Source organism: Scomber scombrus, chromosome 1 (assembly GCF_963691925.1).
Source record: "Scomber scombrus chromosome 1, fScoSco1.1, whole genome shotgun sequence".
Lineage (NCBI taxonomy): Eukaryota > Metazoa > Chordata > Actinopteri > Scombriformes > Scombridae > Scomber > Scomber scombrus.
Window position 1 is genome coordinate 18,714,863 of NC_084970.1, and position 11,030 is coordinate 18,725,892.

At 40.7% G+C, this 11,030-nt stretch overlaps 1 protein-coding gene across 1 annotated transcript; it reads left to right on the forward strand.

Moving 5' to 3' along the window:
- Nucleotides 1–461: 461 nt before the first annotated feature.
- Nucleotides 462–9,178, forward strand: cog4 (component of oligomeric golgi complex 4). Its single transcript, XM_062422214.1, has 19 exons — nucleotides 462–826; nucleotides 2,274–2,356; nucleotides 2,468–2,582; nucleotides 2,682–2,856; nucleotides 3,142–3,335; nucleotides 3,660–3,765; nucleotides 3,852–4,009; nucleotides 4,091–4,149; nucleotides 4,255–4,379; nucleotides 4,478–4,596; nucleotides 5,230–5,396; nucleotides 5,511–5,676; nucleotides 6,531–6,593; nucleotides 6,679–6,792; nucleotides 7,178–7,270; nucleotides 7,351–7,434; nucleotides 7,528–7,629; nucleotides 7,942–8,070; nucleotides 8,474–9,178. The coding sequence occupies exons 1-19, from the start codon at nucleotides 689–691 to the stop codon at nucleotides 8,606–8,608; spliced, it is 2,325 nt and encodes a 774-aa protein (XP_062278198.1). The 5' UTR covers nucleotides 462–688; the 3' UTR covers nucleotides 8,609–9,178.
- The last annotated feature ends 1,852 nt before the right edge of the window (nucleotides 9,179–11,030 follow it).

An 11,030-nucleotide genomic window follows, 5' to 3' on the forward strand; every position in this document is an offset into this window, starting at 1 on the left:
TAGTAATTATATGTATATGTTATTTTAGTTTGTATTGTGCTTACCTGGTGCACATTTCTAAATAACCTATACCTAATCAAATTAACACAAATGAAGTGACAGCAAACCAAAGAGGGTAGTATTTAAAAACAAAAGACCTTGTTGATTTGTGGTGCTCAAAGCAAAATCTAAGAAGGCTGCCACGTGAAATCCAATATCAAGAATCATACAGTTGTTTTTTGTTTTGTCTTTTTGTAATTTGGGTGAGCCAACTCTTTCAAAACAAGCTCACTTCTGTCCCTTCACTATGAATGGATTCTATTTCCTTTCAATGATAAATGAATAACTTACTGTAGCACTTAGTTTCACTATGAATGAAAAGTGCGGTACATGTTGAATTTTTGTATATAGTCAGTGTTATTATTAAATATGATGACATGATCGCAGAACGCATGCGCATTGAAGTTACACCCTGAGTTTAGCTCCTCGGGTAAGGTGTGTTTGTGTATTGACACGGCATCAAAAGCTTATGGGAGGTTGCATTATACAGGGTAGTGTTACGGCCGTGATTTGGTTTGTTACGGTCTACTTTAACAGTAAAAGGCGGTGTGCCTGAGCCGACATTACCCTATGAAGAAGCTGTGCCTGACAGTCTGATCCCAGGGAAATAGCTGCCTTCTCTTCCTGAGTGTTTCTGTGGCGGAAGAAGATGGCTGACAGCAGCGGAGCCATCGCAGCTAAAAGATGCGATTCTGGCACCATGTCCTCAGTGAGTATGGAGACCATCTCGGCCCTGACGGAGCTGGAGGACCTGGACAGAGTTTATCAGCAGCTATGCACGGAGGAGGTTTGTATAAAACTATAAAACCACAGTCAACGTCAGTGTGTTTGACGTGTACACTTGCTGTCGTCATCGATATGAACCGTACGTACGCTGCTGGTGTTTCGGTGTAACTGGTGGCCGTGTTAACTGGTGACTTTCACCTAGGTGTCTTCCTTAAAGCGTTTAATTGTAGTGTAGTCCGTCTTAAATACATACTCATCTGTGTTACGAAAGTTACATTGTGTTCAGAAAACTCATTCACCTCTCGTAACGTATCTTGTAAATGATAGTAAGTCATCAGTTAACACGGTCACCAGTTAAACCGAAACATCGGCTCAAAACACTACTGTCAACATCTGAGGCAAATGACTACACTCTTATCAAATGTTGGCTGAATGAGCATAAAAACAAACAAGCTCATGGCTCTGCTTGGCTAAAAAACTTCTTTATCCGTAACTGCAGGTGTCAGCTACATATTTATGTCAGCTGGTTTTAAAATTAGTGGGTAAAACAGCTCCTCGTCCCACCATCTAAACCTGACTGAGAGCTGCGATCATCACTCTAAAACCGTCCTAAATATAAACCCTGCTGCTCCCTCATGTGTAGATAATAAGTTTCTTTCTTTATTAAATGGTATATTAATGTTATTGCATTGTGCTATGACCAAATGAAATAAATGTTACACTGGCTCCAGCTGTGGTTTGTCAGGAAAAGGTTGCAACTGTTTGTGCAAATAAGAGCCATGCTTCTTGCCATTAAAGGATGAGTTTACAATTTTTCAAGTCGGTCCTAACAGTAGTCAATTGTCCATATCATCATTGAAACAGGTTTTACTTGCTGTAATCATTCCTCCTGCTCATATTGACCATAAGTAATGAGGGCCCTACAACCCTACAGCCCTCATTTTGAGCACAAATATACTTAAAAGTTTATCTGAATAAAATATGAGTTAACAACTGTTTGTCAAATAGATGGGATATCAGGTACAGTTAGGGTCTCTTTAACATTGTGTTTCTTCTTTTAGTCTTGACAGACTGTGGCTCCCTGTTCAGGTGCATAGGAATGATCCAATAACCTTTAAGGTATTGAATTGATTTGACTAATTTGGATGAGTAAAGCTTAATTTCTTATTCAGATAAACATTTAAATACATATTATGCTGGTAGGAGGTCAGTGGATTTTGTCCCAGATCACGTGCATTATGAAGGGATCTTCTAAAGGTCAGTATGAACAGGAGGAATGATTAATGTAAGAAAAATGTGTCAATATTCATTTGGACATTTAACTGATGTTTTAGGACAGACTTGAAAAAATGTGAACCTATCATTTAAGCACAACAACCAAAATGAAAAAATAAGATGATGTTCATAAATTAAATTATTAAATGTATAACCATATTAATTGCTGCTCATTACATGTTTTGTTGTTGTTGTTGTTGTTGTTGTTGTTGTTGTTGTTGTTGTTGGTACAGAAAGAAGTGGAGGCTGAGCTGGACAGACTGGTGGGGCAAGACGGGGCCATTCACACAAAGATGCTGGCACTCCAGCGGATGGGGTACAGTTTGTAGCTTGTACTGTTTAAAAGCACCTGCTGATGATCACGGAATTGAGCTTAAACCACCATAGTTCAAGATCTTTAAACACATTTTGCCTCTGTGCTCTTTAGGCCCAACCTACAGCTGATTGGAGGAGATGCCAGTCAGCTGTCAGGCATGATCACATTTACCTGCAACCTAGCCGAAAACGTCAGCCGCAAAGTCAGACAGCTAGACCTGGCAAAGGTACATGCACACATAAACTCATTTCATCTACCCTAAAAATCCATTCTGCACCATGAGGGATGCAATGGGGTCAACTAGCATTTGTCTTATTTTTCATAGACACGGCTGTATAACGTCATCCAGCGTGCTGATGACATCCTCGACCTGAAGTTCTGCACAGACGGCGTGCAGACAGCCCTGCATAATGAAGATTATGAGCAGGCTGCTGCACACATCCATCGATACCTTTCTCTGGACCAGTCAGTTATTGAGCTGAGCAGGCAGGGACAAGAAAGTACGAGGCCTCGAGTTCTCTGTCATAGTACATGCCCTTTCTATCATTGTCAGATCATTGTAGGATCATAGCAGTTCATAGAAAATGGGATTGGCCATGCAAATTTGTAAAGAAAGGTTGTTTGTTATACTCAATTCAACAATTGTGACTTTAAAGATCTTGTTTTTAATGCTTTTTCACTTAACCGAACTGTACCTTACATACAGCAGATACTGAATACAGTATGGTTATTTGGTTATCACTAGACAGACACTTTAACACTGTCGATGCCTCATGTCTGCACAGGCAGTGCCGTGGACGCCAGTCTGGTAATGCTACAGGAGGCAGAGCAGAAATTGAAGGTCATCGTGGCTGAGAAGCTGGATGAAGCTGTAGCGGCAGTCGACTTGGCGCAGGTTGAGAGGTTCTTTAAGATCTTCCCTCTGCTGGGTCTCCACCAGCAGGGCCTTGCTCGCTTCGGACAGTATCTCTGCACTCAGGTCTGTAGTGAAATGCATGTGACATTTGTAAGTGTCAGGGCAAGAACAGTTCTTAGTTCTACAGGTTGGAAAAGATCATTTATGGTCAGAGAGTTGCCAATATTGATTCCCCTACTGGTAAAGACTTGTAAAGTTGTTGAATTCTCTTGTGCTCTTCTGTTATCTTCTGTTATTGCTAGAAAAAGGGACAATGTATATCTTGTTTGTTTACTCTTTGGTTACCTTTGTCTTTTGGTCTACAATAATCACAGATATATTATGTCTTATTGATTCTGATCGTACCGTATCGGTCATCTTTCTTTCTGTCTACAAACACTCACACAGCTTGCCTCCAAAGCTGAAGAGAACCTGCTCTTAGCTACAGGAGGAGACCTGGGTGAGAAGAGAGCACCACTAGTATTTGCTGACACTCTGACACTTTTACTAGAAGGTGAGATAACAGCACTGATACACTGTTTGTGTGTTACATTTCTTTTGTTGCCTTGAATTGAATAACATGTCGGTGTGTGTTGACAGGCATCGCTCGTGTTGTTGAGACTCATCAGCCTATTGTTGAGACATATTACGGTCCGGGCCATCTGTACACACTCATCACTCATCTGCAGCAGGAATGTGACCGACAGGCGCAGAAAATAGTTGACACGTTCATCCAACAGAGAGGATACCACAACAAGGTGTGTGTGGCATCTGAATTGCACGACACAGTTGTTTTTGCTGCATATCTGTACCCACTGTGACCTGAATTCCTCCTGCAGTTTCAGATTGTCCAGAACAGCATGATGAAGAGCGTGCCAGGGGAGAGGTTGGAGCCCAGGTATTTGTTTTTATCTCTGCAACATCATGCTAACCCCACCACGTTTGTCTCTGTCATCTTTTTTTAACCTCTTTTTTTCTTTTTTCTTTTTGTCCACGTGAACAGGGAACTGGACCCTGTACTAGCAGAAGTTACCCTGATGAATGCGAGGGCGGAGCTCTACCTGCGCTTTTTACGTCGCCGCATGATGGCTGACTTTGAAGTTGGGGATGCGCAGAGCATCACACAGGGTATTTCTATAAGAAACATATGATTTTGCATGCAAAGATATCTGTTTGACAGTCGAAAATATGTGTTTAAAATGCATTGTATTCTTTCTAACACCCAGAGCATCAGCAGAATGTGGAGAAGCTACTGAAACATTGTATGCTGAGCAGGACGATGCAAGAGCTGATTGGCTACTACATTCCAATGGAAGAGTACTACATGAGGGAGTCTGTCAACAAGGTTAATCACTCAGTTTTATATACACTACCGGTCAAAAGTTTTAGAACACCCCAATTTTTCCAGTTTTTTATTGAAACTTACCTTTGTACTATTTCAAGCTATTCATTGGACTTGAACTGCTTGATTTTCAATAAAAAACTGGAAAAATTGGGGTGTTCTAAAACTTTTGACCGGTAGTGTATACAGGATTTTATATTCTTTATATTACTTTTGAGTACAGACTTGTTGAAGATTGATTAATCAGATTCAGCTGTGGAAACAAGAATGGGCTCCAGTTTACTTATTATAAAGCATTTTATTTAGCTGTGTCAGTAGATTTTAGACATACTACTTATTCCAGTTTTAATTCATTAATAGTCAGTACTGAACATTTTAGCATTGAAAAGTGAGGAGAAAAATAAACGTAATGCTGTTATGTTTTGTCACAGAGAATTAATGTGAGCGTACATGTTGTCTAAGTAGATTTTACATTGATGTAATCTGATAAATATCACTTTTGACAATAAACAATGAATATTGAATTTTTAAGAACATATTTCAATATTATATAGATAACATGAAAATGTTGCGTTGAACTTTTAGGAAAGCTAAAATTATAATCTATTTCCTATATTAATTCATTTTCCTCTTCAGGCTGTTACCATGGACATATATGAAAAGGGTCAGCTGACCTCAAGCATGGTGGACGACTGTTTCTACATTGTAAAGAAGTGTATCAGTCGAGCTTTATCCAGCTCCAGCATCGACTGCCTGTGTGCTATGATCAACCACGCTAACTCTGTGCTGGAGTCTGACTTCAGGTGCTCGCTCACTTTCCAGTTCACAATTGAAATACTCTTCAACTGCTCTTCATTCTTCATTCGTTCACATCTCTCTCGTGTGTGTTGTCCCTTGTTCCTGTCCCCTCCTCTCAGGGAGGTGTTGTATAACAAGCTGCGGCAGGGCTTCCCCGCTACAACACTTCAGGACATTCAGCGTGGTGTCAGCAGTGCGGTCAGTCTGATGCAGAGCAGCTTACAGCAGGGCAAGTTCAACACCCTGGGCATTGAGAGCACTGAGAACGCCAAGGCTGCATTTCTGGTGAGATGGAAACACACACGCACACAAAAATATGCCCGTCTTGCTCTGAGGCACTGATACTTCGAAGCCTTGTTGCATGCAGGTGGCCAGACAATAACAAAAATAGAAACTTAACAAAACAAAGCCTGAATTTTATGACATGTACTAATTTAGAGTCACCATTGAGAGTAAAACAGGTTTAAATGATTGTTATCTGCTTTTCATGTTGCACTGATGATGCAACAATGATAAAAGGTTCATGGTGATTTTTACTCTATTATTGTAGACAGGATAAAGTAAAAAAAAAAAACACAAAACATATTGTAACTTGAACGTTATTCAGTCATTGAGGCTCTACTCATACATGCTCACAAGGGCATCTACCTACTGACAAAACAGCCTTTTTACCTTTCCTTTTTGTTCACCATTAGAAGAAACATCCGTTCTGTCTCAGGATCTCATTGTCTAAATGTTGGAACTCAGTGTGTAGTCTTAAAGTCTTAAATTGCAGTAATATTGTCTAGTCTTTGGGCTCCAGAGAGAAGCCCAGCTTCAGCATTCAGGTTTTTCTTTTGGGGTCGTTTAAAGCGTGTAGCAGTAATTTAAGTGAGGAATCAAATGGCTGAATCTCATCTAATTTAACAGAGCTAAGCAGGGCTTTAATTTTTAAAATGGCTCTCAGCTGAAGGAAGCACTACTTCAAAAACCTTTTAACACATTTGTCAAAATGTAATTGGACTTGGAGGTTCATGAATACCAGTTTGACCACAGAAGCCAGTTTTCTGCAGTTTATACTTGTAGAAAAGAACAACAGAATATAAACTATACTAGCTGTAAAAATCCTGCATTAACAGCTTTCTTCATTTCTTTTTCAGGTGACACTGAATAATGGTGAAGTGTGCAGTGAGAATATCACAACTCTAAAGCGGAACCTGGAAGTGAGTTTCATGTCTGCGCTCTTCCTCTCTTCTAATCATCACATAATTCATAGTTTACTTCACTTGCTTTTTATCTCCACTGCAGAACGACTGCTCAAAGTTGTTCAGTCAGGGATCTGGTTCTGGCGAAAAAGCCAAGATTGAAAGCTGTCTGTCCGACCTCGTCAACACATCCACCAAGTTCAAGGATCTCTTACAGGTTGGACACACTAACACAATTATCAGAGCTTCTCAGCTGCGAGTTGTGTAGATATTAACTTACAGTGGGTGCCACACAATGGGTAACAAGTCTGTGTATGTTTTTGAAAGCATGACTGACTGTGGAAAGTAATTTTTATTACTGTTTTTATTAAAGGGAAGGCCAATGGATAGTTTTTTTAAATGAGGTGCTTCCAGTTATTTTTAGTGGGGGAAGAGTACCTCTGGGAGATTAAGTTTTTATTTTTATTTTACAGTAAAGTAGACATTTATCCAAGGTGTTTTCAGCTAGAGTTTGTTATTAATGTGTTTAACTTTTGATGCTGGAAGCCTAATTAGTAAAAAGTGTCCATTGAGTGGTAAAAGTTACGTACTCTGTTTCACAGGAGGGCTTGACTGAGTTAAACACAACAGCCATAAAGCCTCAGATCAAACCCTGGATCAGCTGCTTCCTGTCCATCTCACACAACATAGAAGAGGTAATGGGTCACAGACTCATGTGCGTACAATCAGAGTTAAAACAATTAGAAAACATGTCGATTTAACTTCCTGCTCACAGGAGGAGTTCAATGATTATGAAGCGAATGACCCCTGGGTGCAGCAGCTCATCGTTAACTTGGAGCAGCTCATGGGGGAGTTTAAGGTACCTGCTCCATTTAAACTACGACTTTTTATTAACTCATTATAAATGATCTTCCTTCCTGTTTTTTTAAAAACTTCTGTGTCTCCCCACCAGACCGCCCTATCTCCTGTCATCTATGATACCCTGACCAGCCTGATGACCAGCTTGATATCTATTGAGATGGAGAAGACGGTCCTAAAGTGCTCGTTCAGCAGGGTGAGGAGCCGGGCTCGGCCACAAGGTGGCAGCGAGCATCCTGTGCATCACATCACATCACATCACTGACACACGTGATGAAAAAGCCTCAAGCAATGATTTATTGATGAGTCTAGAAAGGCCTGTTGGAGAGGGTGCTTCCTTTTGGCACGATAGCATCTTCCCCTTTTGAGCAGTGCGTTTACTGATAGAAAGAACAGGAAACCTCTTAACAAATGGCACCATTTTGTGCAGTATGTAGAAGAAAATGTTACAGTGTACAAATGTGTTCTGTTTTTAATGTGTTGTATCATGCTGATCATTCTGTTGTAGCTGGGAGGGCTGCAGTTCGATAAAGAGCTTCGGTCTCTTGTGGCGTACCTCACCACAGTGACCACCTGGACCATTAGGGATAAGTTTGCACGTCTCACACAAATGGCCACGATTCTCAACCTGGAGCGGGTAATTTAGACTCTTGCACACACACACTTCCACACAAAACACATCTGTATAAAAGCTAATTTTATGTGTTTTTACTCATAATATTTATGGCAGTTTACACAAGTGTTTCGAAAAGTACATTTACTCATCTTACAGAGTATTTCTGTTTCATGCTACTTTATTAAATATGATGCATTAATGTAAAATAATCTACCCAACAGCATAAGAATAGTTAAATTAGTGCCACCATGACCAACTATGGCAGTAAAATGTTTATTACACATGAATGCAACCGTACTTAAATGTATAATAGTGTAACACTCACAGAGGCAATTTTTCAGTGTATTATTGCAGTGCATTATTGCTCCTTTTATAAATGCTTTTCTTCCACCACTGGTTCACACAGATTGTTTGTGTCCTGCAGGTAACTGAGATCTTAGATTACTGGGGCCCAAACTCTGGCCCTCTGACGTGGCGGCTGACCCCAGCGGAGGTGCGTCAGGTTCTGGCCCTGCGTGTCGACTTCAGAAGTGAAGATATCAAGAGGCTGCGACTGTAACTTATAAGTGATTGCGCTGCAGTACCCACCTTGTAACGCATTTCACTAAATATCTCTAAACAGGTGTGGGCAGGGGGATTTCTTTTTCTGTCGGAAACAAAAATACTTGTTGTTGCTCTTTCAGGAGATTTCAGTCGGGTTTCAGACTCTGCCGTCTGCTCCACACCTGCATCCTGCATGGGGCTGATGTCAGTCTGTATTAGAGTTACAGCTGAGCTTTTAGGGGCAGGGTTTGAGGCTACGTGTCGGGTATGGGGAATTATTTGAATGAATGATCTGTAAAAAATTACAATATTCTTAAATATGTAATTAAAAAGTGTAAGTCTATAACTGTATCACTCTGGGAGTTCCAACCTTTTAACCTGTAACTGTGTCTACGAAACGAGGACACACTGGGACTGAGGAACGGAGCTCTGCGGTTGTCAGTGAAACAGAGCAGTAATGAACATCATACCCATTAAACTGACAGAAGCAGGTCAGACAGCTGATCCAGCCTAGTCATTCAATATATGAATAGCTCCTTGTCTGTGATGATGGAACACTTTTAACCTAATAAATTGAGAGCCGCTGTGCAACCCTTCTGATCCCTGCGATCCGCCACATTTCACGAAGTGCTGCCCTATTGCTATGCAAGACCTGTTCCCAATCTTTTATACACTGTACACATTCCTGACACTAAATACACCAGGCAATGAAGTATTAAAAGTAGTCCATTCTCATAATGTTCAGCCTAATTTCCTGGTCTAGCCTTAATTCTCTGTACTGATTAAAGCAGGTCAGTGTGTGTTTAAACTTTTACTGAGGGAACAGAGCTGCACGAACACAGTCTACCCTCTCACCTCTCAGCGTAATCAGACTCAGACCATGGACACAGGAGTAGTTAGGAAAAGTGTGGCTTTAATGTAAACACAACATTCGATTGGCTCAGCACAAACATTCCACATGAGAGCAACCAATAAACTACCGAATAGGATGGGGTGCAGCACAAAAACATTCACAGTAAAAAAAAGTCTGGTATAATCATAATATATATATACAGTACGGTGCTTTTAAGGTGAAAATGGAAATAGGATATAGGGACTGATATGTGATAGGTAAGAGTATACAGGAATAGGAAGATGAATTTCTGGGTGCACAGGTGAAAATGGAGAGCTGTTCTTTTTCTCTGTGAAAAGAGAAATGTGACAGACAGGAGGAGGGGGGGGGATAATGGTTCCCTGTTTACCCACCAGGGGTGAGGCGGGTTAAAAAAACCCGACTCCCCAGACAGAGGCTGCCTCAAATGATATTGTTCTCCTCGTGCAGTCTTCTATTTCTAAACAGATTCACATCGAAGGGTAAAGCACCACACAGAGAACAAGATGTCATTGGAGGGCTGCTTTCTACCCTCTGAACTGTAGACAGGTATCGGTGTACACCCCAGTTTTTTATGACAGGAAATAAATATGTGGCACGGGATTTCAGGAGGTAGGAGGAGGCATGTAGGGCATGAGGCTTAAATAAATAAATCATTCGATGATAATAAAGTGTTATATCTTTTACTTAAATAATATCAGTTGATAATATGAACATGAACTATGATTTCTGATCCTAATCCCCTATCTGTCGTTCTCAGATGGTTGGCACCGATATGACTTCTTTTTTTTCTTCTTTTTTTTTCTTTTTTTTGAGATATCATTGGCTGATAGGCATTTCCTCACGCTACAGGAAGCCAATGGCAATGGGCAGCCACTCTAAACAGAAGAATCCTCTCTTTCATTATGTTTTATAGTCAAAGAGAAAACAAGTGGAACAGACCTGCAGGCTACTCAGTCATGTGTGAGTCTGAAGGAGAGGGGAGCTTTGTCCCTTCTGAAAGTTAAAATAGCCTCCTTCTTCCCAACCATGACCCTCAGCCACGAGTACAGCACCTCCCCAACATCATCATCTCCACCTTCATACACACAGCAGCGCTTCAAACGGAGCATCAGAGGCTATATTCAGTGTGGATAAATGCCTCGAGACTAGCACATAAAAAAATGTCACATAAAGAATGGGACTATAATCCATGTTATGGAGAAAATGACATTTCACACTCCTCACGTTGCGTTTCTTGGGATGAGTTTTTCTAAACAAGGCGCCAGCTGAATAAACCCTGGTGCTGCCACTTCTGACCATTCCAGTTGTTGACAAAGTCCCCAACAAATCATGAAACATTCAGCTCAAAAAACACATTTTCATAAGACAAAAGTGGGGTTGTGTACTGAAATCATAGTAAGAGGAAGGGAACAAATCATGACAATAATTCAGTGTGGTGTCTGACGGCAGCTCTTTGGGTCCAATTGGACGTGTAGAATTACATATTTATGTGTTTAAGTATCATCAAAATTATCATTATTAACACCTCATACTCTCCATGACAACCTCTGTGCTTGGCCAGGCC